The sequence below is a fragment of the Eumetopias jubatus genome, unplaced genomic scaffold (assembly GCF_037043125.1).
Source record: "Eumetopias jubatus isolate StellerSeaLion01/CBP00866 unplaced genomic scaffold, mEumJub1_p1.0 scaffold_13, whole genome shotgun sequence".
Classification (NCBI taxonomy): domain Eukaryota; kingdom Metazoa; phylum Chordata; class Mammalia; order Carnivora; family Otariidae; genus Eumetopias; species Eumetopias jubatus.
Window position 1 is genome coordinate 98,039,751 of NW_028274819.1, and position 19,333 is coordinate 98,059,083.

General features: G+C 58.9%; 1 protein-coding gene across 1 annotated transcript in view; it reads left to right on the plus strand.

The window, feature by feature from the left end:
- Window positions 1-19,333, plus strand: part of NECTIN1 (nectin cell adhesion molecule 1) — a 63,574-nt gene that overhangs the window by 30,388 nt on the left and 13,853 nt on the right. Inside the window, exons 2-4 of the mRNA XM_028105871.2 lie at window positions 17,016-17,366; window positions 17,884-18,186; window positions 18,765-18,882. Coding sequence (XP_027961672.1) covers window positions 17,016-17,366; window positions 17,884-18,186; window positions 18,765-18,882 — 772 coding nt within the window. The remainder of the gene's footprint in view (window positions 1-17,015; window positions 17,367-17,883; window positions 18,187-18,764; window positions 18,883-19,333) is intronic.

Consider the following 19,333-nt stretch of genomic DNA (forward strand, 5'->3'; position numbering starts at 1 on the left):
AAGAATCCCAATGACTGGAGAAGTTGACAGAGCCCCATGTCCACGATTGTGCTCTCTGAGCTCTCACCCTAGCCTGGCTCGCAGGTTGCTGAGCAGACATGGGTTGGGGGTCCTACCCCATGCGGGGCGCTGGGGCTTCAGAGATGGTGTGTCTCCCAGAGCCCAGCACTGTGCCCCCCCCCCCCCCGAGAGCTGGTGCTCTGGGAACCTGAGCGTAGAGCTGGTGGCTGGCATGAAGGGTGGGGACCTGGGAGGGATGGGAGCAGAAGCTGGGAACATAGGCAGGGACTGATGGTGAAGGCTGATGGGTAGCTCAGATCCACCTCAGACTTAGCCCCGGGCAGCGGAGAACTAGAGTGATGAGTTCGGGTTTGCCTTCAGACCCACTGGGCAGTGCAGCACGGACCGACGCTCAGCCAGCCTGGGTCTGTTTCCCAGCGGCAACAGTAAGACCTCTCTTGGAGGATTTTGGGGAGGATGAGAGGAGTTGCAGTGCCTCACAGTAATACCACTTAGAGAGTGAGTGCTCCTTAAAAGTTCACTCCTCTTAGTGTAATTGGTGCCAGGATTCCGGATAGAAGATGGTGCGGGTCTAACCTCCCAGTCAGGCTGCAGTAAGGATGGGGAGGCCAAGGGCTGGGTTCCAGAAACTCAGAGCAGGGAGTCCACGGGATGGCAAGAGGGAACCCCGATGTAGCTCGGCCCTGGGAGGGAAGGGGATGAGGGAGGAGCGGGAAGGAGAAGAGTTCAGTGGGGCACGGGGAGGGTGAGGTGCCCAGCTGGCCGCCGGACAGCCTGGATTCAGGGCCCTCGCCACAGAGGCATGCTTGAGGCCGTGGGGCATGCGGACGCATCCTACAGCCAGGCAGCCAGTCCTCTCCTGCCTCCGTCTTCTCCCTCCCCAGAATGGCGCCAAACCTACAGGCCACCGTGAAATTCAAGGGGCAGATGTCTCCTCCATCTCTCCCTCCTCCCCAGCGCTTCAGGATCAGGCTCGTGGGTGTGAGCCAAGCAGGAAAGATACAGGTGGTACCTCAAGAGGCGCCCCATCCGGCTCCTTCCCTTAGGAGCAGAGAGGAGAAAGATCCACAGCAGGAGGTGGTATAGAGGCCGTGGCCTTCCAGGGCCTCCCACCACCTGCCCACCACTATTTCTTTCTACACCTGGCTGCCTCCTGGTTTGGTGAGTTATTAGCTTATCTACTGACCCAGAGGCAGGGCCTTTGTAACCACAACAAGAGAAACCACCACAGTACCTTTCTACAGGTTGGTCTGACTGATAGCTGTTCCCCAGGTGCGCTCACGTCCATTATCACGTTATTGAACCATCGAAGGCTGAAGTCACACACTCCCACTCCTGTTCTTCCGTGGCCCAGCTCTGCCAGCTCCTTGTCCCCATCCCCACCGACTTCTTGGCAACCCTTGGTTGTCCTGCTTTTCTCTGCACCTCTGTTTCCCCATCTATAAACGGGGAGCTCTTAGGCCCCCATCTCAGGGACCCATCAGCTGAAAGAGTCTCAGGCTGGCCTTTCCTCCAACCCAGTCTCTCCCAAGGCCTCATTCTGGGTTCTCTAGCCCTTTGACTTTCCTATCTATTTATACACAGAATTCACCCACAACATTTCAGTTTTCCAATAGAATCATTAATTACCCCAGGAATTAAACCCAATTAGCATTGTAGGGGCCTTTCTGAGCCAGGAGCCATTAGCCAGGGTGAAAATGCACAGGCGTGAGGAAGAAAACCCACCCTTTCCCAGCATTAAAAATGAAAGCAGGAGACAGCACTGCAAAGCAGAGGGCCCCAATTAAAGCTGGGGCCTCTCTCATTAAGCTAATTTGACATGCTATCCCGGCAGCCTCTGGTGGGAAGCCCGCTGGTGGAGCTGGCTGGGAGCTGTCTATCTGAACTCTCTGCTCACCTTGGGCACTGAGAGGGCCCCAAAGAACCCGCGCCAGGCCTCCGGTCCCCTGTTCAGGGAGGGGTGTGAAGAGTCTCGGCCGATTTTTCATTAGCACCTGCTGCCCACTTCCTGGGCTTCCGGGCAGCTAATAGCCCAGAGTAGGTGGGACTGGGCTGGGGGTTCGGGGTGGTGCATGCTAGGTGGGAGGAGCAGGGATGAAAATTGAGAATAACAAAACCTTACATTTCTGAGGCTTAGGGAAAGGACAGAGGTTGGCCATCACCTCTTTGGCCCTGGGGCTGAGGAGACTCCCCTCATGGGATGGTCATAAAGACTAAGTGAGATTATATAATTAAATGCCTGATGCACCGTAGCTGCTTAGTCAATGGTAGCCATCGTTTGCAATTCCGGACCTTTGGCATACCTGGTCCTCCCAAGGACCCAGAGGCAATGGGGGAAGATGTGACCACCAGCGTCTCCCAGGTGGAGAATCCCAGGGACAGAGAGGAAGATGCACAGCCAGAGATTGGCAGAGTTCAGACTAGGAGTCAAGATTTATAACTCCTGGACTGGGAGGCAAAGGGAACAAGGAAAGAACGGAGGTTTTATGTACTTGAAGTGCCCAGTAACATCCCCTTGGCTGGGAATGCCCTGGTCGCAGCCAGCCCTGTTGTCCTGACAGGAGTGGGGATCGGGGGCTCAGCCTCACCCAGGGCCAGAGTGAGGGGATGGCGTCTGCCCTCCCAACAAAGAACCCGATCCAGCCCCCACCACCTGGACTGCCAACAGGCACGGGTCCCGTGTATCAAGTCCCACCCTTACCTGTGATTCTGGGGCTTGGTAGGAGTGTGCCAGGCGCTCATCTCCCATAGGAAGGTGAGAAAGGGAGGCCATGGGCAGCCCATGCGGTGGTCAAGAGCATAGCCTCTCCCCGAAAGAAGCCTCATGGAGACTGCGTGTGTTGAATCTGCTTCATAGACTGTGTGACCCTCCATCCCTGAAATGGAGACAGTGATGCTACCTAGCTCCGGGAGTTGCTGCGAGGATTAAGTGAGTTAATATAAGTAAACATTCAGGCCTGGGCCTGGGCCTGGCACAGATAAGTTATACCCATGTGTTAACTGTTCTTGCCATCCGTTGGCAAGGGTCTCTCAAGGAACGTCATCCTTCTGTACGTTCTCCTCTTGGGAGGCAGGGGAGCCGGTGAGACCCTCGGCTTCTGCTGCTAAGCGGATAGACCCAATCTTGGGCCAGTTGAAGGTGGCAGGCAACACCCTCCTCAACATGGCAGAACGTGCGGGTCCCCCCCCGACGCACGCACACCCCCCTCTGCCACCAGCCACTCCTGGGCTTTCAGGGGCCATGATGAGCAGTGCGGTGGGCAGGGCAAAGGGGGCATGAGAATGGGAAGGAGAGGGGCAGCAGGTGGCCCGGAGGTTGGGCTGCATCCCTGCAGCTGGGCGCTGTGCCCCGCTGCCTACGTGCGCACGCTCTCTGTACGGCAGGACAGGAAACAGGTCCTGGCATGCCGGGCCCCTACCCAGTGACTCCTGAAACCCCAACAAGTCTGAGCTGGAAGCGGGCCTGGGTGCGGCTCCTGATAGATTCATGTTGGGCAAAGGGATGGCAGGGAGAAGGGGGTGGAGAGTAGGGGAAAGACTCCCCCCCACACACACACTCGAAACTCTGACAGGGGAGCCAGGGGAAGAGCGGGCAGGGCTGCGAGCAATGGCCGGGGCTTGGGGTTTTCACCTCCTGCCTCTTGCGTCTGCTCATCCCCTGTGCCCCTGCCCCGGGGGGCAGGAAGAAGGCAGGCTGTGGCAAGGGCAGGGACCTGCTCCCCTCAGCATTTTGCCAAGACGAGGGTGATGATTTCAGTGCTGAGAAAGGAGACAAGGGAGCGGGGAGGAAGGCGAGGTGACAGCCTGAGGCTGGGAGCACAGTGAGGCCAGGCAGGACGCGTCCCCAAGGACCCCGGGACCACGGAAGTCATTTTACACAGACGCCCTCCCTCCATCCTCACCCCAGCCAAACGAGGTGGCCTCGCTTTAGGCCCATTTTTATGGGTGAGAAGGCCGGGTTTCGGGAAGGTTGTGGGACTTGTTCCTGGGTCCTACTGCTGAAGCTGGAATTAGCAGCAGGACAAGCTACAAAGTATGGGCCCACCCACCGCCCCTTTCAGCCTTCCGGGTGCGGGGGAAAGGCACAGCCCAGGGCAGGCTTTCCAGGGACCGCACATGTCCACACGGCCCTGCCTTAGGTGGCTTGGGGCGGGGGAGAGCAGGGTGGTGTGGGAAGCCCGGTGCCCTTGACAGGCAGACCCACCCACACAGGGGAGGCCTGCAAGCTGAACTGGCCTCTCCCGGCAACATGACGTCAGGCCCCTTTGGAGACCCTCTTCCTGTGGCCACCCCAAGGGGGAGGATTATCGGGTAGAAAAAAAAAAAAAAAACTGAGCCAGACTGCCTTCCTCCTGGGGTGCCACCGAGCTGAGGCTGAGTTCAGACCCGGGGTGAGCTGAGATTAGGACGGAAATGGTGGCCACACGTAGGGTTCTGCTTCTTCCTGTGAGTCAAGCCAGGAGGAGGTTGGCACCAGGGCTAGAGTCATAACCCCCGTCTTGTGGTCTAGGTTGGCATTGACATTGAGGTTGGGCTGGGGCTGGTGTTGGGGTTGACACTGTGGTTGGGGGAGGATGCTTCTCGGGGTTAACACGGGTGGGTACAGTGAGCGGGCGGTGTTACAGCTAAAGCCGGTGTCATCTGAGAGGTTGGAGGTGCTTGAGGGATTCAGCACCTTTGGCTCCATTTGGAAGAGAAATGCCCATTTTCGCTTGAGCCTTGGACTGGGGAGAGCATCGGGATGGAGGTGGCAACCAAGCCAGAGCAGGCTGAGTGTGGGGGGTCTGAAAAAGAGGTAGGTCCTGAAGGTGACAGAAGGGCCATGGAAAGACTCTCCCGTCCCTTTTCCCTAAACTCCTGCTCACCTCTGTTGTGATGCTACCCAGATGTCGCCTGAATTTGTGAGACACAGGGAGGTGCTCTCCTCTGCAGGGCTTGGGTTTGCCTTCCCCAGCCCACCTCCAGCCCCCTGCTGGAGACCCTGCAGGTGAGGCTTCTGGGACAGCACTGGCTGAAGAAGGTCAAAGAGAAAATGTGACCAACCCCAAGCCTTGGCCAATTTCATGTCGGGAAGAAGCCTGCCTCTTCCCCTTGTCTGTTCCCCAGGCCGTGCCCAGTGAAGAGGTTGAATCCTGCCTGGAGTGCATCAGAGAAAGCCTGAAGCCCAGAGCAGAGCTCAGAGGGTGGCAAGAAAGGCTTTCTGGGGGGACGGAGATGGCCCGGAAGCGGGAGGTGTGACCTGCTGGAGGCTGGCACCAGGTCATGGCAACTGAGACATTCAGGGAGGGGCTTCACGGAGGAGGGGGCACGGGGCCAGGGGAGGGGCTCCTGCCTCATCTCGGCCCTCACTGCTGGCTTTCCCAGTACCTCCTGAGCCCGGGCCCCAAGCCCCCTCTCCCAGTGGCGGCTGCAGAGTCTGCAGAGAGAGTCCCAGGAGCTCAGTTCCGGCCTACTGCAGGTCTTGTATCATCTGTGCAGCAAAGGGATGCCGCAGAAGACCCGGCCCTTCCTGCCCGGCCTGGGAATGTTCTGTCTAACCTAAACCTAAAGTTCAGCTGCGGTGCCCAGACCCGTGAGTGCCGCCCAGAAATGAAACAGGTAGAGAGGACCAGAGGTGGCTTCAGACGCAGGTGGAAAGGAGGTTGTCTTGGGCCCTGATCATGGGCGACCCGCCCTCCTGTCTAAGAGCCAGCGTCACCACTGTGCTGTGGCTGCAGGGCATCTTCACAGAGGTCCTGCACTTCAGCCCCAGGGACTGCTGAGACCCAGGCTTTCTGGGGGACAGGATGGGGGGACACTCCAGAGGCAGTCTCCACCCCTCCATCCCAGTATCCCTGTTGGGATGTGTAAATGCAGCCTCCTGAGTGACACAGTCGCTTCCCACTGTCCCACCAGCGGCAGTTCCCTGGCCCACACCCCGAAGCCTGGACGGGCCCCTGCCAGGGCAGCCGTAGGGGGAGCCCCCCAGAGGCAGGAACAGAGCTGCCGGCCCACACGGAGGAGCCTGGCGTGGGGACGGGGCGCTAGGAGCGACACCTGCCAGCCCAGGGTGGGACGGGCACAAGGGCTGATTGTTGTAGGGGCCGAGTGCCACACGGAGGGGTGGTGTGTGTGTGCATGTGCGCACGCGCCTCCTGAGGCCGAGAGGCTGAACCACCTGCAACAGGCCGCCTGCGTTAAAAGGAAAAAGACAGAAGAGAGCTAGGCCCGGGGTGAGAAGAGCAAACGGCAAAACTTAATGACTTTAATATGAAAGAATTTGCCACTAATTAAGCACAAACACTCCACTAATGCAGGGAACACATGTTGTGGATTTCACTTAAGCAGGAACCAAATGAGGTGCAAACCTTCCGAAATGATCGCGGTTTACCAGCCGGAGGAAGATGCTGTCTGGCCTCGTTTCTGCTCTTAGAAGCAGAGGGCCTTGTCTTCGCGGCCTCCCTGCCTCCCTGTCCCAGGCTCCCAGCCATGCTCCCCCTGGGCTGTGTCTCTCCTGCCCTTCTGTCCTCTGGGGACACGGGCACCGCTCCATAACCTGCTTTCTGGCAACACGGGGCAGTCGGCTGCAGACTCCCCGGGGCCTCTGGTCCTCTCCACCTGCCTTTCCCAAGCACATACCTCATGTCCCTCCTATAGAGCCGACAGCGGGCTCTGCAGCAGGGAAGACCTGCACCCCTGCTCTGACCCGCCTCTGGGCCCTCTGCCCCAGAACCCAGGACAGTCCCCATCTTGAGAGCCCCCAGCCACTTCCCTCCTGCACCGAGCTTGTAGGGTCTGCCCTGTGCATCCCTCACACACGCCAGCACCCCTGCCTGAGCTCCCTGCCCTCTCCTCTGGGCCAGTGAAGGCAGTTTTGCCCCGCAGGGAACTTTCGGCAATTTCTAGAGATATTTTTGGTTGTCACAATGGAGGAAGGGTGGGCAGAGGCCAGCGATGCCGCTAAACGCCCTGTGGCACACAGGACAGCCCCCACTACCAAGACTCATCAGGCCCTAAATGTCAGTAGCGTCAAGGTTGAGGACCTCTGATCCGGGACAGCGGCCTCCTCAGAGCAAGGGCTTGCGCAAGATGACACGGTGGCTGGCAGAGCCGGAATGGAAACCAGCTTGCCTGATTTCTAGGCAGCTTCTTTCCCTGAGACTGTAATAACAATTTTTTTTTAAAGATTTTATTTATTTGACAGAGACACAGCGAGAGAGGGAACACAAGCAGGGGGAGTGGGAGAGGGAGAAGCAGGCTTCCCGTGGAGCAAGGAGCCCGATGCGGGGCTCAATCCCAGGACCGTGGGATCATGACCTGAGCTGAAGGCAGACACTTAACGACTGAGCCCCCCAGGCGCCCCCGGAATAACAATTATACAACCCATCATGTAGCATACCTATGCGCCAGGCACTGCGCTAAGAGCTTATAGGACCCACCTCAGTTAATCCTCAAATCATCCCTAGGCCACAGCACTGTAATTGTGCCCATTTCGTGCATGACAAAACTGAGGCACAGAGAGGTTGATGGAGCTTGCTCAGTCACCCAGCCAGTAAGCAGCACATAGCAGCCCAGGCCCATCTGACCTCCAAGTCAGTGCTCGTGGGTGAGTTATTGTCTTCTACACCCCCACCATTGCAACCTTCAGTCTCCCACCCCACCTTCCCCTGTTAGAATGAGCCTCCCCGGAAACAGGCAGGCTATCCCTGCCCGATGCCCTCCCCTCCTCTTCCCTCCCCGCACAGGCCTACCCCCTCGGGTACACACAGCTGCCTGGAGCCGGACAGGGCGTGGGCAGAGCTGGGCCCTGGGGTGGTCTGACAAGTCCCTTCTGGGACAAGGCAGATCTAGAGACTTCCAAACAGGTGGTGACCATTGGCATAGAACCCACAGGACTGAGACAATGCATATGTTGATACTCAGCTTTTAAGAGGGGCTCCTGGGGAGGCCGAGGGAATCTCCCTGTTTTCGGGGCAGCCCCCAGCCTCGACCACCCGCGCACCAGCTCTCTGAAGAGGCTGCTCCCTACACTCCCCGAAATGTGTCATTGAGGACGCACCCTTGCTGAGGGAAGCCCTGGCCGTCGTGGGTGTCTGCTGGGAGACGTGTCATCTGTGCTGGTGGGGTGGACAGGGTTGGCGTGGGCTGCAGAGCAGGGACCTGTGTCAACCCCAGGCTTAGAGCCAGGCGCTTCGAGGCCTCAGAGGGCTCGGCCAGGAGAAACCCGGGCTGTGTTGAGAGGGGTGTGGCACTGGGGGGTGTGCAGGCTTCGCAGGGCTAAGACCTGGGGAGCAGGGCCTCCAGCTGCAGCTTGCTTGGGTGAGAAGAATATTTTTCACCTCTGGTCTAGAGTGAGGAAGGAGGCAGGGCTGTGTGCTAGGAACTGGGGCAGAGGAGAGAAGAAAGAAACCAAGAAGCGGCAAGTGGGAAGCAAGCAGAGGATGTGGGGCTGTGGGGCAGCAAGAGGTATACCTTTTAGGGTGCAGCTTCCTGGTTTCAGTCAGGAGAGGGTTCCGGCCCTGACCTGCGTGCCTTGGGTGCAGATGTGAGGCTCCCCTTCCAGCGCTGTCCTCCTGCCCTGCCTGCTGACACCGAGCAGTGAGCGGTGTCCTCCTGTGTCCGCCCTGCCCTTGACCGATGTGCGGTATCCAGGAAGCTGTTATCACACCCGGGAAATGGCTGAGCCTGGCCTGGAACCCCAACTGGTTCGTAGCCTTCTCCACCCACCACTGGGGGCCCCCTTACGCCTACTGTATGCCAGGCACTGGCCTTTGCCTTCGCGAGGGGAGATGCTGTGACAGATGTGTGCTCCTGGGTCCCTCGGGGTGCTGGATACCCCACTCAGGGGAGGAGGTGTGCTCTAGGAAGCCTCCTCCTCAAAAATCAAGGCTAAGGTCACTCAGGAAGGATGAAGGGGACTGGGGCAGATAACGGGGTATGGGTTTTTCACAGAGGGAGTAACTGCAGGGAATGGATGGTGGTGTTCCATGGGGCAGAAGAGAGAGAGCCAGGGGAGGAGGTGGCTGCAGGCTCTGGCGCCCAAGATGAGGTCCCGAGCCCAAAAGGACTTTGCACTTGATCCTGAGGGCTGCAGGAAACCCATGGAAGGATTTTAAATAGAAAATGATTAATGTTTTAGAAAGTGGTGAATGGGTTGGGGGGAGAGCCTGGAGGCAGGTATGTGGCCTCGGCGTTACGCTCCAGCGGGGCTGGGGTAAGTGATGACTGTGGCCTGCCGAGGGGACACGGAGGGGACAGAGGCAGGAATGAGATGCTGAGTGCAAAGGCTCAGGATTTACTTAAAGGGGTGGGGTGGGGAGGCGTGTAGAGTCCTGGCCTGGGAGTGTTGAGAAAATAAGGAAGTGAGACTCTGCTGGAGGTGGGCGGCAGGGAAGGGACTGCGCTGGTGGGAGGGGGCTTAGGGGGAGTCTGGAAGGGGGCCAGTGGGGATGGAGAACAAAGATGAATTCAAAAGCATACAGGAGCTAGCATCTGTCACACTCTGCGACTGCGTGGATAGAAGAGCCCTGAGCGTGGGGCGCCTGGGTGGCTCAGTTGGTTAAGCAACTGCCTTCAGCTCAGGTCATGATCCCAGAGTCCCGGGATCGAGTCCCACATCGGGCTCCCAGCTCAGTGGGGAGCCTGCTTCTCCCTCTGACCCTCTCCCCTCTCATGCTGTTTCTCTCTCTCTCTCTCTCTCTCTCTCTCTCTCTCTCTTCGCGTGAGATAATAAATAAATAAATAAAATCTTTTAAAAAAAAAAAAAGAAGAGCCCTGAGCGCCCCAGCTCTGCTGCCTGGCATTCTGCTTAATCTGGGAGGTCTTCCTAGAGGAGCCAGGCAGTATTCAGAGGTGGAGCGGCCACTTGGTGGAAAAGTTCTAGAGTGTGATCCAGGGAAGGTGCAGAGCTAGGGCAGAGAGAGAACCATACAGGTGATGTCCAAAGTATCATCTTCCAGGGTCATGGGATCCAACACTCTGGTTTTGCAGAAAAGGACAGTGAGGCCAGGGAGGGGAACTGCCTACCTTAGGCCATATAGAAAAACGTGACCAAGGAATGGGGGACCAGAGACTTCCTCTCCTGGTCGCCAGTACGTACCCCTCTTCCCCACCACCTGGCCAAAGGAAATGTGGCAGGTGCAGGGTGAGCAGTCCAGAGACAACCAACAGGTAGAGATGGAGAGGGGCAGCACTGAGAGGGGCTGTCTGTTCCTAGGATGTCCAGGTGGAGTCAGGGGCTGCTCAGGATTGGCCCTGCCTTTGGCCTTGGGGATGGGGCAGCCAACAGGCAGCAGACCTGTAGGAGAGATCCAGGTGTCCCCGGCCACTGGTTCCTCAGCGGGAGAGGGTAAAACCCCTCTCCCTGATTGATCCCCGTCCCCCAACCTGTCCTGCTAGGTTTCACAGAGAGAGATGGGACCTGCCAGAGCAGCCCCCACTGCCACCACCACAACTCCGCGCTTCCACGCCGCTGGGGAGCGGGCCGGCCCAGCCTGTCTGGAAGATCCCAGGCACCTTCTCGGGGCTTTTCCCAGGCTGCCGCGCCCCCTCTTCTCCCACGCTCTGCGCTCACCCGCCCAAGGCTCCGGCGCCAGCCCCACAGCCCATCATTAACCAGCTCTGTGTCGGGAGTTGGGGGGGGGGGCACCAGCCAAGAAGAAAACATCGGCAGTTTCTGTGACCCCAAATAAGGGGTGGAGGCGCCTGGGTTTGGACAGTAGCAATTAGCCCCTGACTGTGGGATCATGGGATGTTATCACCTCTGCTGGCAAGGTGGATGCAGCAGGGACTCAAGGCCCCAGGACTCCTGGAGCCATCCCAGCAGGCACTGCTCCCAGAGAGAGTCCCCAGGGCCCACTCCCACCGGGCAGAGCACCTGCTGTGGGGGGGGGGGGGGCGCTCAGCCTCAGTGAGGAGTGACTTAGGGGTATGGGGGTAAGGATTGGGTCAGCTGCTGCTTCTGGGTCCTCACTGAGCCCTCTGACCTGGGTCACCCTGGACCCCGTCCTGGGCGGGGAGGAGAGTCTGGAGGGTAGATTGGGAGCTCCCGAATAATGGGGAAATCTGCCTGGGGCATGGATACGAGATGGGACAAGTTCAAAGGACCTCAGTGAGAACCCTGCTTATGTGGGTTCTTGCTGGCACAACGATTGGGTCTGGGTAACACTGACTGGCAAAACCTTCCCAGAGGAGGGGCCCTAGAAAGGGGATTCCCTCCTGATCATACCACCTTCCTTGCCAGTCGGTCCCCCAGGTGGATCGGCCTTGGCATCGGAAAGTGAGGAGCTGGCCAGCCCTGGGAGTTGACATTTGGGGAAGTGGCTTGCACTGGGAGGAGGGGCCCTATAACCTTTAGGTCACTGTGCTGACTCAGCAGGGTTTCGGCTGGAGGCCCTATTCCCCCCCCACCATAGGTGAGTCATTCCCACTTACCACTAAGCTGGTTTCTAACCGGATGTCCTCTTCCCTTCTGCCAGTTTTGGGGTGATGGTGGGGAAGGAGATCCCTGGAAATCCCTAGAGATGGATCCCAAAGGATTTGGGTGTCAGAGAGGCCCTGGGTGGGGAGTCTGGTGCTCCTCCCCCAGTGTGCCCCAGTTTCCTCCGGGCCAGGTCTGCCCCTGCTGTCTACCCGACTGAGGGCACCCAGGCCGAGTCTCCGGAAATGGGTGGGGGGCAGAAGAAGAGGTGGCCTGTGCCAAAAATCCCAGAACCCCCTCTTTGCCTATTCCCTCCCCTTTCACCCGCCCACAGGGGCCCAGTCCCAGCCTGCCTGGCCAGGGAGAGAGGGGTCTGAAGTTTCAAAGGGTGGGAAGAGAAACTGCTCGAGGTAGGTATGGGGAGCAGAGTGCCCCACCATTCTGGGCCACACCCCACTGCGTGGGAACCCATGGCCTCAGCCTCGGATTAGCTCCATGGCGGGCAGGGCAGGCAGGCCGGGCCCTGGGGAGCAGGTTTGTCGGCCACAACTGAGGAGCCTTTGTGTTTTGTTGCTGAGCTCGGGGCTTTTACAGGTCTGTGACGTCTCGGGGGGCCGGCCCGACGCCTGCCTTGTTGGCTCAGCACTTCTGGGAAGCCACGAAGGCAGTCCCAGCTGCCCAGCCTGAGCTCTAATGGGGAAACTGAGGTACTTGTGCACGGGCCCCAGACCATGGAGCTCATAGGGTAGTCAGGGAGAATATAGGCAGTGCTTGAGGTCAGGAAAAGAAAAACACATTGCTTGATAACCCTGGGATACGCGAGCCTCTCTACCGAGGGCAGGGGTTCCCGGGATCTCTCCCCTTCACTCCCACCTCTCTGGCTCCTTCCTGCTCTGTACGTCCTGCAGGTACCCCCACCCGGGCTCCCACTGGGCTTCACCCCTGGCCCCCAGTCTCCTGCCCCCCACCCCCACCCACCAAGCCCAGTGGAGAGTGGCCTGCAAGCACTGTGACTGCATTTTGTAACTGGTATTCCTGTCATTTATCAAAAGGAGCAAGAGAGGCTCTGAGATCACAGCCTGGGAGGGACACCAGCCAGAATGATGCCCTGCAGAGTTGGACTGAGACTGGGAGCCCCTTATAAAAAGGCAGGGTGGGAAGAACACCCGGCTGGATTATGCTCGTCTGCGTCCCCGAGCAAGTGAACCAACCCCTCTGGACCCTGGACTCCTCCTCTGTAAAATGATGCATTACATGGTCCATTGAGCCTCCAGGACGCTACCATTCTAGTGGTCCCGGTTCCCACATCTGGGACAGCCCCCACTTCTCACGTAAGAGCGGGCCTGTGAGGAAGGACAGACAGTGCCTTGTGTGGAGCAGCCCTGACGGCCTGGGGAACCAGAGAAAGTCAGCGGGCTAGTCTCCGAGCCCTGGATCCCGCCCGCGAGCCGTGGTGTGGTCAGCTCAACCCGAGGTCAAACCTGTGCCTTCCCTCTCACACAGGGATTCGCAGTCTGCCGGGAGCCGGTGGGGACACACACCGGGAAACGCCCTAGACACATATGCCAGGAAAGCGGAAAGGATACAGATGTGATGGTGGTGGTGATGAGGTCCTCTAACATTTACTGCACGTTTAATTCTGTCCTAAGTGTGCCAAGCTCTCCAGTTTCACGTGTACTCGCTGAATTCCTGAGAACAACTGCACGGGGTAGGGACCACTGTTAGGCCCATCTTACAGATGTGCAGCCTCAGTGCAAACTGAGGCACAGAGAGGTCAAGTCATTTGCCCAAGGTTTCACAGCTCGGACGTGACAGAGGGAGAACGCAAAGCCCCACTGTCTGACTCTTCAGGAGCCCACCTACTGCCTGAAGCGGGGAGGAGATGGAACAACCCTTTAGAGGGTGGGAGGAGCTCAGGCAGTGTCGGGAGACAGGAGCACCAGCTTCCAGGTCATCGAGACCAGAGCGGTTGGTGGAGAAGCTTAGACAGGCCTGCCCTCCTGTTTGCACCTCCTCTCCCGAGCCTTCCAGACGAGGCTGATGTTCCCTCTCTTCCGGCACGGAGGAGGGCCCTCTTCCTGGGTCACTGCCCTGACCCAGCCCTTTCTCTGCCTTTTCAGTGGAGATCCCCACTGCCCCATTCACTGCACCCCACTGGGGGTGCGCCCCCCTCTCCGAAAGCCTCCCAGTCTGCCCAATCTAAAGAACGAGGGGCATCTCCCCAACCGTGCATCCTCGGGCCAAGACTGACAGCCCCAAGCCAGAAGCTGGGGTTCTGGGTCCCTAAGCCTGGAGTGGGGTGGAGGGCGAAGGGAGGGTCTTCAGACCTTGCCAGTGTCCCCAGCCCCTCCCAGTTCCAGAACTCTGGGAGCAGGGAGTGACCCCAAACCCTGTACCCAAAGAGCTCCCTTGTGCCCAGTGGACTGTGGACAGAGAGGCCAACATCACACTAAGTCGGCCTGCTCCTTAGAGGTCCTCCCGCACTCTGGCTTGCCCACTCATCAGTAGGGCAGAAGCAAGGGCCAGGACAACCGGCTTTGTGCGCAGTGAGTGGGCGGTGCCAGGCACTCTCCTCACTGGCCCCCCATGGGGCTGCCTCTGGAGAGGAGAAGGGGCCTTAACCCCAAAACAGACATTAGCATGGGGAGGGCTGCCTTGGTCTGGTTAGGTATTGCCAGACAAGACAGGGCCGCTGGGGCGCCCGAGCCCCTTGCAGCGCCCGCCCCGCCCCCACGCCCAGGCCGTTGTCAGCGGTCTTCCCTCCTGGTATTCACAGCTCTGAAGGGTGAGGTCACTGCTGAAGACACAGCAAATGAATGGTAGCATGTATGCCAGGCGCTGAACTCTGCCTGTCCTCACACCTGCGGAGGAGTGACAGGAGATGGGGTCAAGGCAGGCTTGGTGGGCTGTGTCCCGCTATAGGCCCCTCCGTGCCTGGACACAAATCCCTAGATGGTTCCTGGTGCCCCCACCCCCAACCTATGGCCCAAGCCCTCCCAACTGGCTTTTCCTGTTTTCTGGCTTTGTGTGGTGAAAGTTCCCCAATTATACCCACATTATCTCAGCTGCTGGGCAACCTCCAGCAGGTTGGTGAGTGAAGGCTGGGGAGTGGGGGAGGGAGCACCCGCTTACCCTGCTGGGAGGGCCTAGGGCCTAGCTGCTTGCCAGCTAGCCAGTCAGCAGGAGCACTGGCTGGCCCACTGACCTCACCATGGGACTCTCTCTGGGGTGGGGCCCCAGCGGGGCCGGGCTGCAGTTCAGGGACTCAGACTCAGGGCCAGAAGGGGCTGGACTGGGGGACTCCAGCCTGCTCCTTATAGAGGAGGAAAATAGGGCTCAGGAGGGGTAAGTGACTGGCCCAGGTCCCACGGCCAGCTCAAGATGGAGCCGAGCAGAACCCAACTCTCCTGACTCCCTGATGGATGCTTCCTCCATTGGACTCCAGCCAGCCCGCAGTGCTCTCTGCCCAGGGACATGTCAGAACCCCACAGACTGGCCAAGAAGACAGAGGGAGGGGACGGAGTGGGGTACCCCGGGGGGGGCCTTGAAGGGTCTGTGTGGTCATGAACAGGCATGTGATACGGGAACATCAGGGAAGCTTCCAGAGCATGGCAAGGGCCTGGCTCGAAGGGGCCAAAGACCTATTTATTCAGCAAGCATTTTTGAATGCATTTTTATATATCAAACACAGAGGATACTGCAGGGACCTAGGAGACATGCCTGTACCCTCCTGAGGGAAGGAGCTTTCACCTGCCATGGTCTCCCAAGCCCTCAGAGGAGTGTGCCCTGCTTTTGTGTCTCCCATCATGCAAGGGCAAATAGGAGCCCCAAGTTTCCAGTCTTGAACCCCAGGCTCCCTTGGGGGACCATTGAGGCCATCCCCCTGCCTCTGGGTCAGTCCAGGGCCTGGCATTGATAGTACTGATGGGGGGGGCCTGGGTGGCTCAGTCGTTAAGCGTCCGCCTTCGGCTCAGGTCCTGATCCCTGGGTCCTGGAATCAAGCCCCGCATCGGGCTCCCTGCTCCGTGGGAAGCCTGCTTCTCCCTCTCCCACTCCCCCTGCTTGTGTTCCCTGGCTCGCTGTGTCTCTCTCTCTGTCAAATAAATAAAATCTTTAAAAAAAAAAAAAAAAGATAGTACTGATGGTGCTCAATAAGTGGAGTGCAGTAAGGATGTGACAACACAAAGTGTACAGAGGCACAGCCAGTAACAGAGCTCAGGAATGAGCCCTGGAGAGACCCACCAGAGGGGATGGCTGCCCCGAGTTCAGGGTTAGGGCAAAGCTCAAACAAGCCTTTCTAGTGGGAATAAAACAATCGGTGAGGAGACTAGAGGGAATTGATTCATTCATCCAATGCCACTGATCACTCCCTCCTCCTTGCAAATCTCTATTCTCGTGGGTTCCGTTGCAATTTGGCAACAAATACTTACTGAGCACCTACCGTGTGCCAGGCCCTGGGCTGGGCACTGGAGATGTGGTGATGGGAAAGGACAGATTCCACTGTGGTGGAGAAGTCTAGAGGCGTGAACGACCACGTTCCAAGGCAGAAAAGATCTGTAACAGAGGGGGCTCGGGGAAGGTCTGTGAAGCTTCCCAAAGGGGGTGGCCTGAGTGGGAGATCCATCGGTGGAGAAGGAGAAGAGCCTTCTAGGGCCTTCTAGGGAAGTGCAAGAGCAAGAGTCTAGGAATGTTAGGAGGAGGAAGAGAGGGAGGAAGGGAACATAGAAACATGGCGTGTTCTGAGGAGGGGCCCAGGCTGACATGGTTGGAGGGCATCACGAATGGAGAGATGTGGACAACAAGGCAGGATATAGATCAGGGGATGTCAAATGCCAAGACATTAAGACTAGGGGCAGCCGGGAGCCAGGGGATTGTGCAGTACCTGCTTCTCCCCGCCTGGCTGGGTGAGGGGATGGGGCCATGTCCCCCCAGGGGGTGGGCACTCAGCCTTAAGGGAGAAGACCTAATGGGGATGGCCATGATGGTGGCCACCGTGAGCCATGTGGGCAGCGCTTCCTGTCTCCTGACACACTTTCTCCTTAGTCCCATTTGGTTCTCCTAGCAGCCCCGTGAGGTGGAGGCCTGGATTTTATGCCCCATTTGGCAGAAGGGGACTGAGGCCCAGGAAGGTGATATGGTTGGTGGCTCCCAGCAGAACAGTGCACTCGACCCTCCTCATCAAAAACAAGGGTGGGGGCGTGTATTTACTGCCGTGAGGCGGTACCCACAATGTATCGCCAAGTGAAAAGGCAGCTTGCGGAACAGTACGTACGGTGTGTGATTCTCCCTCGGTGTGAGGAAAAGAAAAGATGGTCATGCGGAGAAATATAGGGAAATAATGTAAAGAGAAGAAAGTAAAAGAGGATATTTCCTGCAAGATTATCAGTGATATTTCTGAGTGGCGGGATCCCGAGTGGTGCCATTTTCTTCTCAGTATTTTTCAGTATCGCCCAGAGTGCTTTTATGACAAGCAATTACTATTTTTATGATCAGCTTCGGAAGAGTAATACTGCTAGAGAGGAAGGAGCAGCGCCCCTGGAGTCCGGGCGGGGGGCCGCGCCTGTCGCTGACCACCGCCCGCGTCTCCTTTGCCCAGGCCCCCACGCCCAGGTGGTCCAGGTGAACGACTCCATGTACGGTTTCATCGGTACGGATGTGGTGCTGCACTGCAGCTTTGCCAACCCGCTGCCCGGCGTGAAGATCACCCAGGTCACGTGGCAGAAGGCCACCAATGGCTCCAAGCAGAATGTGGCCATCTACAACCCAGCCATGGGCGTCTCCGTGCTGGTCCCCTACCGCGAGCGCGTGGAATTTCTGCGGCCCTCCTTCACCGACGGCACCATCCGCCTCTCCCGCCTGGAGCTGGACGACGAGGGAGTCTACATCTGCGAGTTCGCCACCTTCCCCGCCGGCAATCGAGAAAGCCAGCTCAACCTCACCGTGATGGGTAAGCTGGCCCAACCCCCTCCCTCCCTGCTCGTGCAGAGGCCTGGGGCCTGGGGCTTGGCCATTCTCGACGCGTGCCTCGATGGCCCCGTCGTTCTGCTTGGGTTCGCATGGCGCTTCCAGTCCCTTCCAGCCGGGCTGGGCCACAGTTCACTAGGGATTGGGGGCAGGGCCTTAGCTGTTGGACAGAGCTAAAGATCAGGATTCAGGTTGGAGCGCCCCCCCCCCCACCAAGGTGCTTTGTGAGTGACCAAGAAGCAAGCAGAAGCTTCAGACACCACGGTAAGGAGAAGAGCCGCATGAGCCACTGTCCTTGAGCAGGCCGAGGCTCCAAGAAGGCCTCTGCTTGACAGAAGCGAGTACCAGCCATAGAGCAGGGAGGACGTAGGTCAGGTGTGAAACAGTCCCGGGAGAAGTGCACAGCTGAGAGGTGAGGATGGCCAGGGGTACGTCCTGGACCCGCACACCTTGGGCGAGGCAGGAGAGCTGGTCCCATGGCGCTCTCCACTTCCCCGCAGCCAAACCCACCAACTGGGTAGAGGGTACCCAGGCAGTGCTTCGAGCCAAGAAGGGGCAGGACGACAAGGTCCTGGTGGCCACCTGCACCTCGGCCAATGGGAAGCCTCCCAGCGTGGTGTCCTGGGAAACACGCCTGAAGGGCGAAGCGGAGTACCAGGAGATCCGGAACCCCAACGGCACGGTGACTGTCATCAGCCGCTACCGCCTGGTGCCCAGCCGGGAAGCCCACCAGCAGTCCCTGGCCTGCATCGTCAACTACCACATGGACCGCTTCCGGGAGAGCCTCACCCTCAACGTGCAGTGTGAGCAGGGCACGGTGTGGGCCGGCTTCCTGGGGTGGGCACCGCTGTCCCCCCCCCACTACCCACCCACACCAGCCCTCCCTCCTCATCTGCTTCTATCTCCCGCCGCTCTCCCCCGCCCCTTCCTTCTCTGGCCCCTCTAGCCTCCCCCTCCCTCTCTCTCCCTGGGGGTGCTTCGGCCTCCCTCCTCTCCTCCCCCATCTCCTCCCCCCTCTCCTCCCCATCTCATCTCCTCCCCCCTCTCCTCCCCCATCTCATCTCCTCCCCCACCTCCTCCCCCCTCTCTCCCCCATCTCATCTCCTCCCCCCTCCTCCCCCCCTCCTCCCCCCTCCTCTGACCTCCTTCCCCCCTCCTCCCCCCTCTCCTCCCTTGGCTCGTCTGTCCTCATACCTCCTCAGTCCCCTTGCTTCTGCTGCCCTGAGGGTCCATGATCCCCTCCCTCCCCCTTTCTCTCTCCGTCTTCCAGCTGGTTCCATGTCACTGCTCTCCCCCCTCCCTTCCCTGTCCGAGGCTCCCTCACCCCAAGTCCTGCTCTCCTGACCTCCCCCTTCTCAAAACATCATCCCTTGCCCCACAGATGAGCCCGAGGTGACCATCGAGGGGTTTGATGGGAACTGGTACCTACAGCGAATGGACGTGAAGCTCACGTGCAGAGCCGATGCTAACCCCCCAGCCACCGAGTACCACTGGACCACGTAAGTGCTCTGGGGCTGGCCGGTAGCCCGGCAGGGTACCTGGCTGGTCACAGGGAGTTGCCCCACCCCACTGGGGAGGAAAGTAGGGTCTACGGTCAGGTTTCTCAGCGACAAGGGGAGGGGCCGCGAGGGGCCACACACAGCACCCCCACATCTGACAGCAGCAGGGTCAGCGGGACAAACCATTCTGCCAAAGGGGGATTCCCTCATAATCCCTCTGCTTTCTTCTCCCTAATAAAAGAATTTTGTCGTTTTCCTTTGGTGATTCAGTCTTGAGTGAGTCACTCCCACCCCAGCCCCCGGTATTTATTTTTATCAAGGTGTCCCCAGGGAAGCTGGCTTTCTGGAGCATCCCAGATCTTTCTTTGTTCCCGTTCCTTCTCTCCAGCACCCCCAGATTCTCAAGGAGAGGGCAGCCGTCAGCCCAGCATGCCTGTGTTCATGGCGTGCT